The sequence below is a fragment of the Haliotis rubra genome, unplaced genomic scaffold (genome assembly GCF_003918875.1).
Source record: "Haliotis rubra isolate DU_JTF1 unplaced genomic scaffold, ASM391887v1 Scf185, whole genome shotgun sequence".
Classification (NCBI taxonomy): Eukaryota; Metazoa; Mollusca; class Gastropoda; order Lepetellida; family Haliotidae; genus Haliotis; species Haliotis rubra.
The window spans coordinates 1037902-1061719 of record NW_025765836.1 but is presented as its reverse complement, the minus strand read 5'-3'; the positions used below and the strand labels follow the sequence as shown (position 1 = coordinate 1061719).

The 23818-nt window shown below is 41.2% G+C and overlaps 1 protein-coding gene across 1 annotated transcript; it reads right to left on the bottom strand.

The window, feature by feature from the left end:
* Nucleotides 1–2261: 2261 nt before the first annotated feature.
* LOC124273864 (EGF-like domain-containing protein 1) lies at nt 2262–23579 on the bottom strand. Its single transcript, XM_046709186.1, has 11 exons — nt 23483–23579; nt 15526–15608; nt 14723–14827; nt 12775–12894; nt 11845–12047; nt 11509–11654; nt 4195–4349; nt 3769–3844; nt 3514–3664; nt 2948–3077; nt 2262–2610 (listed from the first exon to the last, which is right to left on the bottom strand). The coding sequence occupies exons 2-11, from the start codon at nt 15590–15592 to the stop codon at nt 2447–2449; spliced, it is 1317 nt and encodes a 438-aa protein (XP_046565142.1). The 5' UTR covers nt 15593–15608; nt 23483–23579; the 3' UTR covers nt 2262–2446.
* Between the last annotated feature and the right edge of the window lie 239 nt (nt 23580–23818).

Sequence of the window (23818 nt, the reverse complement as noted above, 5' to 3'; positions counted from 1 at the left end):
TAATTTTTCCACCAGATTGGCCCATGAGCCATCGCCTTCTGGCACCAGCATCTAGGCAAATTTCTACTTTTCAGATGTTTCAAAAAGTTGTGTATAATAATAAACTTACAAGCACAATAAGTTTAACAATATGTATAAAAATACCAAGCCAAAAAGTGATAGAGCAATGAAAATAAGGTGCTCAGGGCTCGGCATGACCAGCCGATTGGTTGAACCGGGCCCATTCAACCACCCGTCTAAGTTAGGGCCAAAGTGGTGTGTTGGGCAAAGGAACACTGTTCCCTCAACCACCAGAATCCCTTCCTCCACCGACACAGGGGCGCAACCCACGGCAAACAGGTTGGTGGACCAAATATACCCCCGGGTCCACAACGAGGGGTCGAAGAGCGCTTAGCGTTACCCAGCACCCACCACGAGGAGGTGGCTCTTCACGGGTGCCCCGTTGTCTCGATATTCATAGGACCACCTTCAACGTAGTTAGCCCTAATTAGCTTACACTAACGCATCCCTTTGATTCATACCACACCGTGTGTAAACGTGTGTAAAAAACCTCCGTTCAGATGGATACTTATGAAAGGTAGGTGAATATCGAGCTTTTTTGCAAATATCGAGTTAAAAGGGTAATTTTCTTCTTCGGACCATGAAATTATATCGAGATATCCGAAATATCGAGACATCCGTATCGAGTTAAAAGAGCTTGAATAATGATAAATTATGAAAGATTTTGCCGGGACCAAGATGTTACACCGAGATATCGAGTTATCAGAGTTCGACACAACGGTGCTCGACTGTAGTTAGATATATATCTTCAGGAATCAGGGCTTCACAGACAACATCAAGGCAAAAGTTCGGGAAAAACATTCAAACATGAAGAAGGCATCCCTATGGTCACCAACTCTCCCTTCCTTTCGAGCAATATTCCAAGGGCTTCAGGCATTGGTATCTCGCTTTCATTACGTTAGAGGTACAATCGAGCATGGCTTTCTTATTCTTTTCAAAGTGAGGCAAAAGTGCTCGAAGTGTAGAACACGCTTAAAACATTCAAACTTTAGTATCAGTGTTATTGAAGACATGTGGAGGACATTTCTATATTTCTCGATTCCGACTTTTGTTTATAGCATGTTAACGAAAGTGTGTTCTTTTCAGGTGAACAAGTGACAGGATTTTATTTTGTTTGTGAGAGTGAAACCAGTCTGGCAGGATATGCTCAACTTTTTCGCGATATCCATTCATGCATGTAAAAGCCTTGTAATATTGTCGACTCGGACAATCGCCTCTCATTTGAAATTTGTTATGAATATGGAAGCATCTATTTCATTTTTCGTAGGATACTAGGAATCCCTTTTGTCAAAGAACCTGGTAACGTCTCTGATATTATTCATGTAATTGTCATTGCTACTATATCATCCCTGTGGCAATAATAGGGATATGTCAATATAAATTAGTATGCAATTTGTTTGTGCTTACATGAAAAGTCACAAGCCCTTATTTATTAATTACAAGTCCTTGTGTTTTCCCTTACTCAAATTACAAATCCTTGTCTATTCTTGTGCTCAACTTAAAATACTGAATCTGTACCTGGCTCTTGTTTACCCTCAACGTGTGTTGAACATCATCACATCATGATTAAAAGGTTGTATCGTCTTTGAAGATTTAGACATAAGTTACAGTCATTTCTTTTGAACATAATACATGGTTAAGATATTGAAAACTCGAAATCAGATCCTGCCAGTGTGTCAGGTGTGGTGTACAGGAAGATTGTAGTATGGAGGTCTTCCATTCCCCCCAAACTCTGTGTCGGCTCGGTACTCAAACCCACCGCCTTTAGAATATGAGAACCCTCAGACTAACTTGGTATCTTATGACATGCCTGTAGCACTCATTTTAACAAATTCCTACCGCATACCTGCATTGGCAAAGGGAAAAGTATTTTCATGAACAACACAAAAATTATATTTTAACCATTTATTGAATCCCTCGGTTGATTAGATATTCCACATACATTTATAACCCAAATAATAAGTCACATGGCGATCACAAGAGAGTGAACGTTACGAAGGTAAATTGCGCAGATGTACATAGCGAACGAAAATAAATGACATTTCTTTGTTATTAATAATGTACAAGGTTATCTGAAATGTTTCATATACCATGACATATCTGAAACAGAAGACTGTAGTATATTTGAATAACTATTCAAGTTTATATTTTTTTCAGAAAATGAACGATGTGTTCAAATGCAAGAATGCAACATTTCTGTAGCATGATTTTGTCTGTGAATGCACAAAAGAAATCCAGGGCCGAAACAAAAGAATAATTTAACAACACACGGAATTTAGAAGCCTTTATCAGAAAACTGTGAAAATACAAGAGCTGAAATAGTTTTTATTCTTAGCGTTAGAAAAGTTATTATATTCGGTATTGGTAAAAGAAACAGTCCGTCATGTTATCCTTGGATGTCCTTAACAGGTGCCCGCCTGTTGATGAGACAAACGCCAAGGAGAAGACAGACTCCAAGGAGGACGAGGACAACGACAGCCAGACCAATCACTGCGGCTGTTAGATTGATGGCACCAGTCTGTGCAACAGCGTCTTGAACAGCACTCTTCACTGGAAGGAGATAGTTTCATACATAATAATTTGTGTGAATAAGATTGATACATTCAGGGTGTTATGGGCCCTCTTAGCAAAAAGAATAATGTTTTAGATTTTCTTTCTTTTCGAATGATGTTCACAAAGAATACAAACAATGTAATATAAGCGTAAGCGTCAGAGAATAACCAGTCTGGATTATCTGCCTCACCGATTCCATTGAGTGTAAAAGGCAAAGTAGCAGTGAAAATTGTATGGCTGGATCACTGAAAACCAGTGTTCGCCAAGCTATTGAGCATGCCCTGCTCTTCTGATGTAACAATTAACTGATTCGTCATTGTTGATAATGACTTACCCTCCGATGCTGCAAATGGGTCGTTGACTCTGATATATGTCACAACCGTTTTTTGTTCTGTTGAGTTAGACGAGGCGGTTATTTCTCTCTTCTTACGCCCGAAACCGGACACTCCATCAGTACAGGTTACCTAAAAACAAAAATATAATTAGAAAACAATAAAAACTTGATCGATCAATCTGTATTTAACCGACACAATCGTTATATACTGAAGAGTATATAAATACAGGATCTGGAAAATTCAAGTGTTCATTTAAACCAGTACATAGCTTTGAATAGCGCTGTGGTCAAAAAACTGAAAATATTTTTCTTGAACGTTTGAATTTTCCTGTCATCCTTATTTAATTTTAAGCTTCACTCGTGTATATTTTCGAGTTTAGAACAAACATTTAATCCATCGCTGAGTAAGACAGTCACCCAGATTGCACATCATAAACCTTATGTCGTCATTAGTCTGTTCCCGTGACATTATCTGGCTCAGAAGCCCACTTACTGACTATCAGTTTCCATATTCAATCCACATCACCAAAAATGACAGTAACTTCGTATCATGTACATGTACTTACCAATGCGCATTCGGTCATTTGTCTGCAGATAAGAACTGAACACTCGTAAGTGACGGTGATACTTCCTGTGAATTTGATAGCTTCTGTCTCAATTATGACTGGACTGCCACCTGTACGCGAGGTGCCTTGAACAAAAGTCTTTGTGGGACAACTGCAGTAAAAGAATTCAAGTGAAAATTTAGGCTTTTGATGCGAGAAATGAAAGTTATCGATAGTAAAATTAATTTATTTGTATACTTTTGATCTATAACGTACCTGTTTGCAATAAATTCAACTTCATTAGATCCACCGTCTTTGGCTTTGCACGAAAGCACACGTATTGCAGCAAAATCTGTTTGTAACATTTTAGAATCATCGAGGTAGTCAATAAAATTTAGGAGTACCATCATATCAATATGCAAGATATATCATATTTATATCTGGATTTCGCTGATGATAATGAGACATGGGTCCACATTAAAGGCAGTTCAATATTTCCTTAAATTGAAAACAAAATATTAAACTCGGGCTTAAAAACACGTCGGTATTTCTATAAAGTTACGAAAACAATAAACTTCTTCTGGGCCTTGGATGATAAATATGTTATGACATATACAGAGGTATTCCTGTGTTACTAAGCAGAGAATGACATTCAGAGAGGTTGTGATGATGTAAATATACATGATATAAAATAATGTATACCAGTGGCAGAATCAAGTGTGAATTCCAGCTTAACCGTCGAACCGATATCAACTGCAGACCCAGTAGCAATAGAGGCGTCAGCACCGTTCTTCATCACAACTGTCACGACATTAGCCCCGGCAGGGTCTGCATTAACGTTTGCTGTAAGCAGTCCACTGAAATGAGGACATTTGAAAAATTGATGAATACAAAGTTCTAATATGACTTATGATTAAGAAATTTCCTACCATATTAACATTGGCATACGCTTTTATCTTTCGATTTGTGTGTATCGTGTCGGTCAATGCAACCCGTGATAATAATTAATCTTCAGCAATTCCTAAAATGCGACTGACTAAGACTGACTGCTTATCCTAAGATGTGACTGAAAGCATCGGCAGGTCAGACTCGCTCATTTGGTTGATGCATGTGGTTGATAATTGCGCAGTAGTAGTAGAGGGTTTTTTTGCCGCAGATGCGGCTTAGAGGCTTATTTTTATGAAATAAGTTCCCCAGCCCCCTTAAAAACGGCGATGGTCTAACGAGAGGCATCCTTCGGTGTGCCGCCAGCCTGGACCCAAAGTTCCGAATATTGACTGATCGGTAGTCACGGCGGTGTGATGGTAGAGCGTAAGACTCGTAATCCAGCGACTGCCGTCTAGACCTGACGTCAGAGTATTTCTCTGGCTGTGGCCTGTCACGCGGGTATTGAATACAAAGCAAGGCACACAGTGTGCCTTATAGGGTTGTTGGCTGATTGTAGTGAAGAAGATGTTTGAAACCAGACGCTGAAAACATTTTTAGAAGCCACAATCAATTATTTTAAAATTGGGTTACATAAGTTTGGAAAGCGTATGAGTTATATATAGCAATGTTAAAATCAACCAAAAACAGTTTGCTTGATGTGCATTGATCTAAACAGTAGCTGTTGCCTAGCTGCTCTCGCCTGACTGCCTACGGCCGGGTTGACCTAATGTGGGTTTCTTGAAAAGTAGTAGTACGATGAGGGTTTATTATTTTTTACTAGGCTATGTTTACATCAACAAAACAGTTTAAGGTGAATCTTTGATGAGATCTTTGTTCTTTGTCAGGAAGGTTTAAATGATTTGTTATCAACCCTGTTCTATGAGCGTTTTTTTCTCGTCTTCGCTGAAGTCAGCGGTTTTTCCGAGTCTTTGTTCGAATCTCTTCTTTCATTCGGTGGTATTTCGCGATTTCCGACATCACCAAACGAAACTCTTCCTCGGAGATCTGCTATCGGTGATCGGGGTGGAAATATGATCGTTGATCTTGTTTAACTTGGCTTCGGCCAGAACCCTGATCTCGTCATGCTTCAGCACTTTCCGTTGCAGACGAAGTGAAATGAAATTAAGGGCTACTCCCGCCTGCCCCGATACCCCCGGCGGTTATTTCTAACACGAGGACGACGGGAAGGGCCACGATGGTGGATAATAGGCCAACGCCTGCTACGCCTAATCCCGTGCTAGCTGCCACGAGAGATGTGTCCACACCGTCGATGGCATTGACGGCTCGATGGTATTTTTTGTGCAATCCGAGTCGCACGTCGCGTTCTCATTCCAATTGGTGTTTAATTTTGCTGATTTGTCGCAAATGAAATCCATCCACGGTTTGGAGCGTTTGAGCCACGTTGTCCATGGCCGGATACAATCCCATCTTGAGCATATTACCAGTTTAGGAAATAAGCTTCAATTGATCCACCGTCAATATTTGATTAATGTACTTTAAGCTGATGAGGTGCATGTGCTCGGATAAATGAATGTAGTCGAGTAAAATGAGTGGCTCTAGGAAAACCATGACCCCCTCGAGGCTTGTGGTGGGGGCTCTTCCTGGTTGTTTATAAATATGACAACGTTTATAATGATGGCGGTCATACCAGCGTATTTTTAACCCATTTAGAATTGGTTCATCTTTTGCGGGGTCATCTCTCAGATGAACTTCAATAATAACTGTAGAACCTGGTACCGCTCTGATCCACGTTTCTGGGATTTCATAATTATGTTTTTTTTCAATCGCATCAGTTTTTATTTGGGTTCCGGACGGGTGACTACCATATTACCTGTTCGATCTGGTAACGTTGATACGTACACCATCTTTTCGTTGAATGGACTAAAACCATCCAGTAGAGCCCCATTATTTTTCAGTTTGATGACATCACCATCCTCATCCATGATGAGATAGGGGGTAGGTCAGGACGATATTGATGATCAAGTTCAATTCGATGATGACTTCTCGACGTTGGTACACGTTGTTTTGTAAGTGCAATACGTACAAGGTGTTTTCCATACCGGGTTCTTCGAATTCTCGTGTGTCCGCGAGATCGGAGAACGCGATGGTGGGGATTTGATTCGGGTTTGACACGTCGCCCATGGTTATGCTCGTATTATGGAAGAGTCTTCAATTGATTCTCAGACGATTTCTCGTGCGTAAACTTTACGTTGATGAGATGGATTTTTTGACGGTAGAAAAATCCTTGTGAGCACGATTTTATTCTCAAAATTAATCGTTACGCCTTCGAAACTCGTGTAAGCATTGACGTTTTTCTGTATGTAAATCGAGCACACGTGATTTTGATGTTTTCGTGGCCAACGGAGGTTTATTCCAATTATAATTTCAACATCTCGGTCGGGTGATGCCTCCCCGAGAAAGACTTCAATATAAAGTGTAGAATTGTTTGGAATCCCTTGTGTGAAATCGGTCATGTCTGTAAACTCGTATTTTGACTATCCGGTCGACTCGCTAGCAAATGACCCGCTTTATTCTAGATGAGGCTCATGATAATACTCCTTCGTTGCGTTTGGACGTAAGCCGCAATGAGAATCCCCCTTATTGAGGACTTTTGTTAAATAATGATCCTTCGACTCCACAAAGATGTAGGGAGAAATGAGGGTGATATCGAGTAGCCAGTCGATTTGGGAGGAGATCAACGTCCATTTGTTATCATCGGTTAGGACGAACTGGTACAACGTGATTTTTAAGAGACGTTTGGTCTTGACATTGTCTAAATCGCCTAGATGGCCATGAAATGCCGGACCATCATCCAATTGTTATTGTCGTTGAGGACGAGATTGTACTGGGTGTTTTTCCTGAGGACGCCGGGTACGACATCGTCTAAATCTCCTAGGTTACCACCACCACCACCACCACGGACTTCTGCTCGCCTGTAAGTGTTGTTTCTTAATTCTAAAGCGTATATTTTGCCTTCGACCCCCGGGGTCGTCGAAGCCGTGCGTGTCCCTGAGGTCGGAGATTGCTGCGGTAGGGCATTTTCTAATTTGTATGATCGTTCTGGGACCCGAAGCTTGAGTCATCATTGTTTGATGTGCAGCGTGGAGCTTAGATAGCCGATATGCATTGGTTTATGTTTTATATCTAAAACAGATAGTTTGAGTTCCGTGATGTTAACTTTCTGTACTGCAAGGTCGAAAACGATTCCGTTCTGCAGTCCTTGCACTTTTCCGTTTTCACCGGAACGGCTCTCAGCAGCGTGGAAGGACGTTCGACTTGAATATTATCGGTCGTGCTTACCCTGTTGAGATGAACGAACACCTCGTGATAGACCATGAGGCTCGGTAATTTCGGACCCGTGACGGTGTCTCGGGGTTGTACGTTGTTCGATGGAAACCTGACCATTCTCACCAAGGGCCTACCGAATCGGATGGATTTTTCCCCATTCGTGAACGTCAGCGTACCATTCGACTCGTTGAGTTTAAGGGCTGTCTCCAATGGGTTTGAAAATTTCGCCGTTGAGCATGCACACGCTGTAATAACCGTCAGACAACTCGTGGCGATTTCCATCGATGAATAGCGTCTTCGAGGTCCCACAATGTGTTACCGATCGCGTGCAACAGTAAAAGGGGCTCGCCGTTCGTGATTCTCTGGAGCATGGCGTACATGTTACACATATACGAGACACTGTGGTATACTTTCAATATGGCTACACCCAAGTACAAGCCGGGAATGATTTATCCTAAAAGCGATAATTTAAGTGCTACTGATCTCATGCACATGAAAATCGTGGTGGATGCGAAGGACGGTTCCCACTTTCGAGCTCGATTTATCGATGTATTTGAAAAGTATAGGCTTTCGGTCACGAACGTCAAGGCAGTCCACACATGGTTTAACAACCCGATGCGGTCCGTGTTTTCCACAAAGATGTAGGGAGAAATGAGGGTGATATCGAGTAGCCAGTCGATTTGGGAGGAGATCAACGTCCATTGGTTATCATCGGTTAGGACGAACTAGTACGAACTAGTACAACGTGATTTTTAAGAGACCTTTGGTCTTGACATTGTCTAAATCGCCTAGATGGCCATGGAATGCCGGACCATCATCCAGTTGTTATTGTCGTTGAGGACGAGATTGTAATGGGTGTTTTTCCTGAGGCCTCCGGTTACGACATCGTGTAAATCTCTTAGGTTAGCACCACCACCACCACCACCACGGACTTCTGCTCGCCTGTAAGTGTTGTTTCTTAATTCTAAAGCGTATACGGGGTCGTCGAAGCCATGCGTGTCCCTGAGGTCGGAGATTGCTGCGGTAGGGCATTTTCTAATTTGTATGATCGTTCGGGACCCGAAGCTTGAGTCATCATTGTTTGATGTGCAGCGTGGAGCTTAGATAGCCGATATGCATTGGTTTATGTTTTATATCTAAAACAGATAGTTTGAGTTCCGTGATGTTAACTTTCTGTACTGCAAGGTCGAAAACGATTCCGTTCTGCCGTCTTTGCACTTTTCCGTTTTCACCGGAACGGCTCTCAGCAACGTGGAAGGACGTTCGACTTGAATATTATCGGTCGTGCTTACCCTGTTGAGATGAACGAACACCTCGTGATAGACATGAGGCTCGGTAATTTCGGACCCGTGATGGTGTCTCGGGGTTGTACGTTGTTCGATGGAAACCTGACCATTCTCACCAAGGGCCTACCGAATCGGATGGATTTTTCCCCATTCGTGAACGTCAGCGTACCATTCGACTCGTTGAGTTTAAGGGCTGTCTCCAATGGGTTTGAAAATTTCGCCGTTGAGCATGCACACGCTGTAATAACCGTCAGACAACTCGTGGCGATTTCCATCGATGAATAGCTTGTTGTAGGTGAGATCGCAGAGAGCGTCTTCGAGGTCCCACAATGTGTTATCGATCGCGTGCAGCAGTAAAAGGGGCTCGCCGTTCGTGATTCTCTGGAGCATGGCGTACATGTTACACATATACGAGACACTGTGGTATACTTTCAATATGGCTACACCCAAGTACAAGCCGGGAATGATTTATCCTAAAAGCGATAATTTAAGTGCTACTGATCTCATGCACATGAAAATCGTGGTGGATGCGAAGGACGGTTCCCACTTTCGAGCTCGATTTATCGATGTATTTGAAAAGTATAGGCTTTCGGTCACGAACGTCAAGGCAGTCCACACATGGTTTAACAACCCGATGCGGTCCGTGTTTTATTTTCATGTGTACTACCAGATCAGACGCATCCTGAAAGAGATAAGCACCCCGATTCCGCAGGACAAGACGTGGGATGTATCGAACAAATTATGAACGGATTTGTGGTGATTGCAAATCGATCCGAACACGGATTGGCGTATACCGGGTAGATCCACGGGTTGGGCATTCCGTACAGTGGAGCGAAATCCGTGAAAGAAGTCAGTAATGGTTTACTGAAAAGTGGTTGGCTCCGACAGGACTTTGCTCTGTCGAGTAATGAATGGCGAGATGATCATATGAATTTTAAAGGCGATGTTGCTTTCACCGTTCAAAAGGTGGAGCAGCCTCAATACGCTGAAGACGATTGGAAAGTATATATGTTGGATACGTCAAAGGGGTTAACTCGTCCCTGTGTTGTCAGTCTGAACGATTCGATTCGAACGTACGTGTGGGCGCTGCTTGTCGCGCAGTAGCAAAAGCTTTCCGGCATCATGGGTTAAAGGACGGACTACGACGCACAGAAACAGTTCGTGTCGAACGTCGAGGACGCCATCACCAGACCGGTGGATTTACCGAGTGCAATCTGGCGTTACCAGGACACGTTGTAATTCGGCCGGTGGGAAGTCGACTACATGTTCGGCATGGGACTGTACATGGCTCCGAGCGACATGCGAGTGAGGATCCACAAAGTGGTGGGCTACAACAACGAAATTGTCATCGCGACCGCCGATCAGAAACTGGGTGTCAATCCCGATGTAAACGCGAATCGAGTCACACCACCCATGAGTACCAGCTAAACGGGTATAGTCTTGCCACCCCCAGAGCCGCCCAGCGTTCGACCTGCACCATCACCACGCCCCACATCGGCGGTTGATAACATCAGCAACACCTCGACCGCAAAACGGCGCTTGTGGTCGGTGGATTCGCCGTCGGATTGTGTCTCATTTGGATAAAAGTTCTTTAGTGGCGACGTACAGCACACCAACAAGGACTGCCCACAGGTTCTGGCTGAGCCACGTGACCGTTTTCGACAACAAGCCCAGCAACCAGGACACGATGTTCTTTAGTGGCGACGTACAGCACACCAACGACGACTGCCCACAGGTTCTGGTTGAGCCACGTGACCGCGGGTAAATTAAACCTTTATTTATCATGGATGCACAGCTTAATATAGACAATGGAAGATTCGTGCATGCCATCTATTGATTTGCCTCTCGATCCGCATTGCGCCATCGTGTGCAGTCAGACGGGATGCGGGAAGACCGTGTTCGTCTTGTACATGCTGGAAGGGTACTATTAGGAATGTGTTCGATCATATCGTGATTCTTTGCCCTACGATACGCATCAATAAAACGTACACGGAGAGAGTGTGGGTGATGAACGACTCGGAGGTGTACACAATCGACCCGGGAGTACGTTTACAGGACTGGTTGTGAGCCTTACACGTGAAGTTCGAGGGAGAATCGAAGCTGTTTATCCTAGACGATTGCAGTGCGAATAAAGAGATAACCAAAAAGAGATACATGTTATCGTATTTAGCGTTTTCGGGACGTCACATGAAACACAGCGCTAGACCATCGCCGTTTTTAAGGGGGGCTGGGGAACTTATTTCATAACAATAAGCTTCTAAGCCGCATCTGCAGCAAACACACACCCACCACCACCACCCACCACCCCACTACTACTATCTGCGCCGTTACACTATAATCACTTCCTCGCTCATACTTGTCGGAAAGAGGAGAATCCACTTATTTCATCGTTTTTTCTGGTACTTCCATTACATTAACGTTGCTATCTATGACGGGCTCGTCCACAACTGATGGCCACAGGTTTTTGTAACCTTGAAGTATGTTTATAAAGACAAAGACACGAAATCACACTCACTTTTCTGTCAAGGACAGGAGCTCGCTAGTAACTGTTTTCTTGTCATCGCCGCAGCAGAATTCGGCCTCAAAGTCGACTCCAGTCAGATAAGAGGGTTCGTACCGGCAAATCACTGTAAAGCACTTAGTCTTCACGCCATCGGCATCCTGAAATTTATTATTATATGACCTAATTGTTGAATGTTTTTAGAAATGACGACAAATGATTAATAATCATGTTTCAGATTTAGGGAGGATGGTGCCGTGTACATATGCATTACTACATCACGTTGTCATTCATCTATATGCATGATTATTTTTTTATAAGAGCATAATAGCTACAACAGTCGTTCCAAACCGTTGTTTCTGTCGGCGATCCACAGTTAGTGGCATCTGTCAGGGATGCTTCCAGGAAGTCTCCCTTCCAGCCCGTTGGTGCACCGGTGGGCACAGTCGTAGAAAAGCTGCAGGTGCTCTCAAACCCCTTCACATAACACGTTGGGGTACCCGGTACGTTGACGTTCAGAATGTGTGAGCCAGCTGCCGAACAACTAACATCCACTGCAATTCCACAGGAAAAGACTGAGTAAACGTTCCTGTGACTGGTCGTTAGTCAATAGATAAATTACAGTCCTAATTATAGCGCACTGTCATTGAGCTGCCACGTCATGGAATGAATTAAATAGTGTTCACAATGGCAGCAAAACCCGAGCCTGTTAAATGATTTAAATGAACGTGAACAATTGATGCTTCCAGTGACTGCATCAGGTGTTATCTTTGCCGTCAGAACAGTGTCTGTCAAGGCAGCCATTCAGCTAGGTCCCATAAAACCACTTGTCATCACTATTGCTACACAACCTAAAATAATTCACGCTTTCAACACTTGGAAGTGATGGGTGAATCGCTACAGCTTTAATCTATGAAGCGTATCTTTCGTGCAGCAACTGAAAGGGTGAATAAACGAACGTCTTCCTATTGTGTCACAACGAAAGGACATCGATAAACAAATTAATCATGTGATCATCTATCACAATTAGTAACATATTCATGACCAAGGTGTACAAGGTACAAACTATTCTACATAGGAAGTCATTAGCTATGTATTTGTAAACAAAACTGGGATGTTAAACACAGTCATTTTAATATCGTGGAAAGGAAGACTAGACGTCTTATCCATCTAAAAATCCAGAGCAATTACACTGAGAAGCAAAGGATGAAACGGGTTAATTGTCTGATGTTAACGTTTACCTGTTAAAGTGTAAAATATAAAGGAGGAATGTGTACCTACATGTTTTGTACTGGCATTTGGGTCCGTAGAACTTCTCCGTGCAAGCACACGTGGTACCACCTGAATTGCATATCGACCCTGTGCCCTCGCATGCACAACCAGTGCCAACGGATACAATATCTGAAAAAAACAGCTTTCTAGTATTCAAGGACAGTGCGCAGCTCTGCATATGAATAATACAATATTTCATTGACTGGATTCACAACTGACGTAATTTCTGTACTGTATTAATCCGTTGACAAAAAGGAACATCATGAACGGAATTAGAACTTGAAAACGTTTAACAGTTCGTGTGAGTTTGGAGGATTTGTGGGCGTCTTTACTGATTCACAACGTTTATTAGTGATAATCATTAGGGCTCCTCTCCTTCATAAACGCCCCGCATATGGTCATCTGTTTGTAACTATGGTTACAGCATGTTTCAGTTTTATAGTTTCGCCAACGAGTGTCTAATGTTTATATATGCTATAATTTCATATTTAGTCATTTACAGTTCTTTACGAGTAATCACCAAAATATTACTATTACATTTTGAAAAGTTGTACTTATTGTTACCATGTCAAACTTTCTGATATTCAAGGACACTATAGGACAGTGCGTATATCTGCATATCAACAATACAATATTTCATTGACAGGATTCAAAACTGACGTAATTCCTGTACTGTATTAATCCACTGACGAAAGGAACCTCATGAACGGAATTAGAACTTGAAAATGTGTAACAGTTCGTGTGAGTTTGGAGGATTTGTGGGCGTCTTAATGATTCACAACGTTTATTAGGGATAATCATTAGGGCTCCTCTCCTTCATAAACGCCCCGCATATGGTCATCTGTTTGTAACTGTAACTAATGGTTACAGCATGTTTCAGTATTTGTAGTTTCGCCAATGGGTCTACTATTGACCCGGTGTTCTCACATGCACAACCAGTGCCTACGGCTACAATATGTGAAGGACAATGTTTCCAATATTTAAAAACCTTTAAAGAAAACCCTTTCTAACTTCCCTATGTACTAGAATATCCTTTTTTCAACCTAAGCAAACACCTTTTCTTTCAGATTTTACAGGAACGTGTTGCAATAGGTAGACATGGCAGCTGGTGATGAGAACACATCTCCTGGCGGCTACCATAGTGCTCTATACTGGTCATATGGTTACAGTTGACTTCTCAATTTTTGACAATAACAACCTTTGTCAGAATCCCAATATCTCGAACGGTGTGCTGTCATTTTGGAGTACAAGTTTTAATCCTTCAAGATGATGTTGAAACGTATACCAATAAAAGCAAAAATACCTCAAACATTGAAGTCACGAGAAATCGTGTGTGGAAGACATTTCCAAGTTTTGCGGATCGGTGACAAAAAAATCATGCCCAATACAATTCCCCATTTTGACTTGTACCATATGTGTCGATAGTTTGCCAGGTAAACAAGTGAGCTGCCTTTGCATGTTTAGTGTGTCACAGGTGGGGCAGTTTAAGTTGATCTTTACCGCCAACACAAGGTCCGATCACAGTGCGTAGGATAATGTAGGAATGTATACTTAACTCTTTTAACTATGATTAGGTACCACAGTGTATTCACTATGTGGTTAGTCGTATCTAACTCCATATCTTTCCTATTTAGATATATGAATAAATATTCAGAATATACAATTTTGTTGTTGAATGTTTATAGTTTTCCGCCTTGAAGAACAGGGTTAGAATTGGTCTTTAGCAACTATTGCTTGTCGTCAGAGGCGACTAACGTAGACTAACTGACTTGGTTGATGAATGTCATCATGACCACCGACCAGCTCAATATTGCTGGGTACGCTGAGTACAACAGGAAACAAGTTTCACTAATCCTTGATTCAATATCATGCATTGATTTCATATTCAAAATGTATTCATATTTTTCCATCATCATCATCGTCAACATGATTTCAAAGGACGTTTACAAACGCCTACCTGTTCCACAGTTATACAGCCCATTAGGAGCTGTACACGTGCAGTCTCCGTTGGTATCACAGCTGCCAGTTGTACACGTATCACTCGTCCGTAAGCAGTTAAATTCTGCAATCATCAGTATCATGCAATGGTTATGGACTATTAATCAATTTATATAATAGCGGTGTTCAGACAGTTGGGAGGGAAAAAGTAAAACGAAAAGCAGACCATAAATAACATTGACAAATACAAAGAGAATGACCTGATACCGCAAGACTAAGGGTCTTATTCGGGATGAATCAACAATGCAGATGTGTTCAAAGCAGTTTCATCCTTTGGCCATTATACATTGGTGAAGCAAAGAGCCACAAAATAATGTCTTACCTGCATGAGAGCACAGGGGCGGTGGGGTAGCCTAGTGGTTAAAGCGTTCGCTCGTCACGCCGAAGACCCGGGTTCGATTCCCAACATGGGTACAATGTGTGAAGCCCATATCTGATGTCCCCTGCCGGTTATATTGCTGGAATATTGCTCAAAGCGGCGTAAAACTATACTCACTCACTCATGAGAGCATTATAAAGATAAAGGTGTTGTTTATTGCATGCATGTTCTTGATCAGTATCGCCTGAGTATCATATAGTGTGTAATATAACTATATATAGTTTATATATTTAGAAATCCGCAAAATATTATCATTAAACAAATTCGTGCGTTGAATTCACCCTAAACGAACTCAGTATTTGTGTCCCTTTACAGACACACACACATGCACGCACGCACGCACGCACGCACGCACGCACGCACGCACGCACGCACGCACTTACCTATCGTGGACTGTACCTTTACAACAGCAATGCCAATGATTCCAAGAAGTTGCAGTAGTCTTGACATTGTGGTACGGCGGTGTCTGTATCAGGTGAGAATAAAATGGATACATTTTTGCATACATGTATATACTGCTGACAACAAACGTGTGCAGGCTTTAAGACAAGAGAACATAACGAACATGACATAGAAATGCGTTTCAGTATACTGTCATTCCTGATTGAAAGATGCAAATGAATATTATGGCAAAATCGTGCAACCGCAAAATACCGTTATGTTCTGTATTGCTATGTTGATAAATAATAATGACTGATACAGGTCGCCCTGTTACCTTAAAATCGGATTGACATTTGTTTTGCGTGCACATTTTGCGGACATAATGTGGCTGCACCTTTCTAAACAAGCAAAGACAGACGATATACTTGTATATTGACTAATCATGTAACTTATACTTATATACTTATTTTATATATGTATCATTAAAGATAACTTTCAGCAAATCAAGGGCTTCAGGCATTTATTTTGTAAATCTTTAATAGTGAGTGAGTGAGTGAGTGAGTGAGTTGTTATTAACGTCACATCGGCAATATTTCAGCCATATCGTGAAGAGAACATATGTGACATTGAAATTGAAGACATGTATATTATGAAAACCTGTCAACGAAGGACAGTTAAACAACTAGAATATCACAATTACAACTAAAACTAGTGTGGAAAGTTAAAACTGATAGCACTATTTGGACAATACAATATAACAGGCTATAGATCGCCAACAACTGAAGGTAGATCACCATACTAGAGACCATGGGGACTTACAATACCTTTGCTACCTGCATGGACCCTAGGGTTAATATGTTAATATGGCGTTTGCTTCTGCTGTAAAAATAGAGGTAGTTTGATCACCTCCCCCACTTAGAATTGGAAACAACCCTTAACAAAGCGAGTGCCTTCAGGCATTTAGCTTTAAGGGATTTGATATGTGGCAAGAAGGTTAAATGAGAATCGAAAATTAGGCCCAAGAACTTGGCCTCCTTGACAACTTTGATGGGAGTGCCATTTAAAGAAAGTTCTGGGTCCTTGTCCTTATGCGGCTTATATTTTCTACAAAAGTGTAGACAATTTGTTTTTGACTTGAAAAAGTTAAAGCCGTTTTCAAGACACCATTTATTTATTATATTTAAATGAGAATCGAACTGCAGTTGCCGTTCAATAGTATGCATATTTTGTCCTTATGCGGCATATTTTTACCGCCACAAGAAATGTTCAAATCATCCACAAATAATGACCCGTCAATTGAATCAGTTAAAACCTTGGATAAACTGTTGATCCTATTGCTAAACAGTGTGACAGACAAAATACTTCCTTGTGGGACACCCTGATCTTGATTATAATGGTCAGACAGTGTTGAACTAACTCGGACTTGAAATTGCCTGTCTGTTAAAAACCGTGATATAAAAGAGGTAAACGACGCCTTAAACCAAAATCATGTAAATCCTTTAAAATGCCATGCTTCCAGGTTGTATCGTACGCTTTTTCAAGATCAAAGAAGATCGATACTGCATGTTGTTTATTTACTATAGCATTTTTAACAAAGGATTCTAAACGTACCAAATGATCAATGGTACTACGATTTTCCTGAAATCACATTGAATATTTGTTATAAGGTTGTTGGTTTCAAGATACCAAGTTAATCTATTATTTACCATTCGTTCCATGGTTTTGCAGACACAACTCGTTAAAGAGATTGGTCTGTAATTAGATGGGTCAGTATGATCCCGGCCAGGTTTTGGTATTGGGATTACAATGGCATTACGCCACGAAGTAGGAAACTTTCCAGACGTCCATATGTTGTCAAATATATCTAAAAGTGTGGCCAGACATGGTTCAGGCAAGTGTTTTAGTAGCTGATAATGGATATTGTCATCACCCGCTGCTGTATCATGAGCTTGCTCAAGAGCTGTATATAAATCATGCAATGAAAACACTTCATTGTAGTCTTCACCGTTATTGGAATCAAAATTAAGTTTGTTTTTTTCCTGTTGTTTCTGATATTTCTGACACTCAGGGACATAATTTGCCGATGAAGAATTTTTGGCAAGAGTTTCGCCAAGTTTATTTGCAATGTTACATCTGTCAGTTATGAAGTCGTCACCATCTTTAAGATGGTGAACAGCAGATTTTGAACCCTTTACCTTTTATTCTCTGAACCATGTTCCACACCTTAGTCATTGGTGTGCGTGAACTAATTTTGGAGACATAGTTTCTCCAAGATTGGCGCTTGTTTTGTTTATATGCCGGACGTGCCTTTGCATTTGTAATTTTAACATTACTCAAATTATGACCTGTAGGATGTCGGCGAAAATATTTTTCTGCCTACATCCTACATTTCCTGGCTTGTTTGCATTCATTGTTACACCATGGTTTACGAATATGAGGACTCGTAGAGGACTTAGGAATTGCTTGTTCAGCAATGTCATTCAGTCGAGTGGAGAACAAATGTATGGGATCTGATACATTTTTAAAATTGTCCGGTATTAATTTTTCCGCACACATTGTTTCAAACAAGGACCAGTTGGCTTTTGGAAAATTCCAACGTGATGAAGGTGGATCATCACCCGGTTTGATCGCTTTTAGGACAGTAGTGAAGTGATCACTTCCACAAAGGTCATCATGAACAGACCATTCAAAATCGTTGTAAACATTCGAATCTACAAGAGACAGATCAAGGGAAGAATAGGTTCCTGTAGCAGGGTGTAAATAGGTGCTTGATTCATCATTGAATACACATAAATCATTATTAGAAATAAAATCCTCAATGACCTTGCCTTTATTGCTTGTACTTGTACTGCCCCATAGAGGGTTGTGCCCGTTCAAATCGCCCATGATAATGCAGGGCTAAGGTAGCTGATCATACAGAATCTGAAGATCAGATTGCCGAAGAGCAGATGACGGTGGAATGTACAAAGAACACAAAGTAAAAGTAAGAAGCTTGAAGATTGGTATTTAGTGGTATCACTATGGATGATATTCTGTCTTACTAATATAGTGGATCCTCCAGTCGCTTTATCCCCTGGAGGAGAATATAAATGATGACATTTGTACTGCCTTAAATCAAATGTATCAGTGTGTTTAAGATAGAGTGCCAACGGTTTAAAATCCTGAACCAACAATTGGATTTCATTAAAATTATTTCTAAGTCCTCTACAATTCCACTGTATTATATTTTGCAAATGATTCATGACTTGGGAGCATTTATTGGCGCCCTACCTCGCCTCGGCTTTGTAGGCGATAAACTCCCCGTCCGAAGATGGATGTGTTCAGATACATCCATCTTCGAGGGATCCAAACTTATTATAAAGTTGGATCTCATCTTTTGAACCCTTAGCAAGTCTGTCACTTTGGTTGATTCTGTTGAACTTTTGATTTCCTTTTACAGTTTGTTTAACTGGATTTTCATCTACAGTTTTGAAGGAACACGAACCTGGTTTATGTTTTACATGAGCAGTTTCACTGTTAGTTTTCCTTGTATCTGATTGTGTCTTAGGATATGCCGAACCCTTCTGTGAAGAAGACACAGATCGAGATTGAGAGGACAGCAATGTAGCTGGTAACAAGTCAGTCTGTGTAGCAAATTCTCCTCGTTGTGCAAGGTCTTCTTTCGGGACAAGTTCCGGAGAGGTTGATTTGGTCCATGTTAAGTCCGTCTGACATTCAACTGAGGCTGTAGTCGGAGATGTTCTTTTGGTAATTGAAGCATAAGACTCACTTTGATTGAGGATGGTACGAGTTTCTTCACATCAGCATAGCTAATGTTTTGCGTATGCTTTAATATATTTACCTCCACTTCCCTCTTCCATACTGGGCAATCTTTTGATGATGACGAATGCTTGCCAGAACAGTTGACACATTTTTTATAGTTGCGTTCACAGTCTTCTGTCACGTGTGATTGCTCTCCACAATGAGCGCAGGTTATAGGATTTAAGCAAGAATTTATTCCGTGACCAAATTTTGACATTTAAAGCACCTCAACGGATTTGGGATGTACAGTTCAACTTGCAACAATTCCCTCCTTTGATTGATTTTGGTGCAGTTGGAGATACAAATGAGAACAGGTAAGTATTCGTTGGTATTACTTCGGAGTTCTGACGTCGAGTAAATCGTTTCACGTACGTGACACCTTGGTCTTTAAGTTCTAGCATGATGTCAAGTTCTGTCATGTCCTCTAAAAGATTATCCCTATCCCTAACTATACCTTTACTTGAATTGAGGGTCCGGTGGATAGACACTGTAACAGGAGATCCAGTTAACGTATCAGTTGCAAGCAGGTTGGTTGCTTGTTGCCGTTTGCTACATTCTATGAGCAACGATCCAGATCTCATTCGCTTGATATTTTTGACATCTCCTGCTATACCATATATAGCTTTAGAGATAATAAACGGGTTCAGTTTGATTGGTTGTTTATCTGGAGATTCAATTACCAGAAAACGTGGCCAGTAGTCTATTTGTTTGGATAGCCTACAACTTTCAGTTGTACTTTGATCATCAAGTTGACGGGTTTTTTTCATGGGGGTTTCAAGTTCCATGTTGAGGTGTAGAGTTTCATCATCCCAGCTCCCCACCAACCACGGAGTATCATAAAGACAATGCTATACTGAGTCAAAAAAGAAACTTCACAAAATGTAATTTGAAAAATAATGAATAATTTTTCTCTGATCATACATCTATGTATCCGAAATGGGATCCCTATCTTTCAGAAGACCGTCAAATCGTCCTACGTCACCTACGTGACAGATTTCTGCCGGCTACACGAACCAGGGCTGAGATGTTTAGAGGTCGACTGTCCTCACAGGCCATTCGAAATCGGTTGCGGGCTGCCAATCTCAATTCTCCACGTCCATATCGTGGGCCAATATTGACGCCGTTTCATCAACGTCAACGTCTGCTGTGGGCCCAACGTCACCTCTGATGGACCCAGAGAGACTGGAATCGATTCGTCTTTAGCCGATGAATGCAGATTAACCCTCAGATTCGCGGACGGCAGGCATAGAGTCTGGAGACGACGTCGTGAACGGTATGCCCAATGTTGTGGACAGGAAGTCGACAGATTCGGGGCAGAATTTGCATGGTGTGGGGTGCTTTCTGTGGGAACAACCGTTCCCGACTTCTGGTCATCCGTGGAAACCTCACAGCGACCAGGTGCTCACCCCTGAACTCGTTTCTTTCATGGCGGCTCATGGCCCAGGTCTACAGTTCCAGCATGATAATGCTCGGCCGAATACCGCGATGTTGACACGAAATTTCCTTCAAAACGCTGGAATCAACGTCATGGACTGGCCATCGAGGTCCCCTGACCTTAATCCAATAGAGCACGTTTGTGATGCACTTGGGAGAAGGTTTCGTGGTCTTAGGAACCAACCTCAGAATTTGCAGGAACTTGGCGCTGCCTTGCAAGAGCAATGGCGCAGAATACCCAACCACGTGTTCACAAGCATCAGGCAGTCGATGAGGAGACGGTGTTTGGCAGTGGTGAATGCGCGGGGCGGCCATACACTATATATTGAACTGAGAAATTTCGCATTTTTATTCTTGTGACTTGACATTCTGTATACCCATGTTTTGGAACGGCGGTGTAGCCTAATGGAACTGATTATGGCACTGTCAGTGTATCGAGTACATCACACAGATCTCAGCAATAAAATAATAACAATTTAACCACCTTACCATCTCTTAATCTTTTATAGTGCCCTGAAGAAAGAATGTGAAGTTTCGTTTTTGACTCAGTATATATACAAGTGGATCTCCGACTTGCAGCACCAAGGATACTGGGATGATATACTCATACAGATAGAGTAAATAATTAATCAATCTACCAGATTGGCCCATGCATATGAGCCACCGCCTTCTGGGCACAAGACTCTAGGCAGAATAACCAGGACATATTTCAAAATCTAATGATAGTGTATAAACAAAAAGAGCCAAGACCTAAAGTCCAAAATATAGTTTATAATTCAATTTGTGCAGATACAAGTAATGCACAGGGCTTGGCATGACCAGACGATTGGTTGAACCGGGCCCATTCAACCACCCGTCTAGGTGAAGTAAGGGCCGAAGTGGTGTGTTGGGCAAAGGAACGCTATTCCTGGAACCAGTGCCCTCAACCACCAGACTCCCGTCCTCCACCGACACAGGGGCGCAACCCACGGCAAACGGGTTGGTGGACCAAATATACCCCCGGGTCTACAACGGGGGGTTGAAGAGGTAAATCTTTAATATGAGGTCGAAAGGTCAAGTGCTCATCAAACATTAAATCAAAAATTCACTCCTTTTACCACTTTGGGTGTATTATCTAAATAAGTCTGGGTCCTTGTGAGGTTTATATATTGATTTATATTTGAGGTTTTTGATTTTGAAAATTTAAATCCATTTTCCAAACACGATTTATAAATCTTGTTTAAACAAAGCTGCAGTTGTCTTTTAATAGAATGTATATTTTTCCACGACAAGAAAGGTTAAAATCTTCCACAAATAACCATTCTTTTCTAAAACCTTTGCTAACTGTTAATCTTTATACTAAACAATGATCCTGACTATAATAATGATCAGACAGGGTAGAACCCACCCGTACTTGAAATTGCCAGTCATATAAAAGTTTGGATATAAACTGAGGCAAACGGCCTCTCATTCCAAAGTCATGTAAATCTTTTAAAATACCGCATTTACATGTAGTGTCGTATGCTTTTTCTAGATCGAAAAAATCGACACTGCATGTTGTTAATTAATTACAGCGTTTTTGACAAATGATTCTAAACGCAATAAGTGATCAATGGTACTTCTGTTTTTACGTAAACCACATTAAATGTCAGTTATTAGCTTCAAAATGTGCAAGAAACATTGTACAAGAAACATTTTGTATGTTTGAGATTGGTGGAAGTCCGCTAGAATCAAACTTAGATATTAAAGTGCACAAAAAGGCATTTTGAGGTCGCCCTTACACCTCAAAGACGGATTGACATTTGTTTTGCGTACGCATTTTGCGAACATAATGTAGCTACACCTTTCAAAACAAGCAAAGGCAGACAACATACTTGTATAATGACTAATCATGTAAATGGGAACATATTTTATATATGTAACTTAATACAATTATTGCATGCTTACTGTAAATATTTAAGCACAGGCAGGACATATTCATATCATTTGTAACAGGTGAACATGCCATTAGATACGTTAGAGTGAGCGAGTTGGGTTTAACACCGTTTAACAGTACTCCAGTGGTATCACAACCCGTCTGCATAATCGGGGAGGAATATCCGAGATGATGCAAGCCACATACACCAACCACTTTGGTTAAAACCAATTAGCCCGGCTATGTTGCTGACATTGCTATTATGGTGAGAGTCTTTAACAGACCCATTCGGTGTTTTCCCATCTGAATTAGGCCAAACAGTTTTTAAGTAGAACTAAAATACGATCCTATATCTTAGGTCAGCTGATAAGAGCTAGTAATCAAAATATTCCGAGGATCTTCTCTTTTCAAAACAGATTACTTTTTACTTACACGAAGCTAAACCTACCAGTAGCATGCTATATTTTAATGAAATATAAGGTAGTGTTACCTCGATTTCTAAAATTAAAACTTAAACTTCATGGAGTAATCAATATCGATAATATGGCGAAACCAACTCAAAAGATTGTAAACCTATATCCTTGGAAACATATGTATATATCTGACACTTGGAATAGATAGCATAAATGCGAGTGTCCAAATGTATGTTTGCATTTACGTAAATAATCACACCTGCAAACTGGATAAAAAGCCACAAAAAGACATAATACAAATAAGAAACATTCTAAGGTTAACATCACTGAAGGAATCTCAGATGTACAGTTGGGCGCGCTATACACAACAACCACCCATGATAAAAGTTGGTTCCAACTTTTGCCAGAGATACTTACCCAAATATGTTTCAGATTGCCCTCCAGAAAGATCAGTATGAGAATACACACACGATGTCGTTGTCTTTGATATATATACTACTTGAGGGGCCCCTCCCTTATTTCTGTTCCGGGTCGCGTAATATCAACAACATCTTTGATTTAATACAACCTGTCACTGGCTGACTTCGAGAGGGTGTGTATCCTTTCCCCTTACCCAATCTTTGCTCAAAGATTAATTTGATTCTATTTTAGGTATCTATAAATATACCACTTAACACCCCAACGGGTAAACACTGATGTCCTTGGTGGAAAATCTTCAAGAGACTGAAGAATTAAAGATGTGTAGAGCAAAAC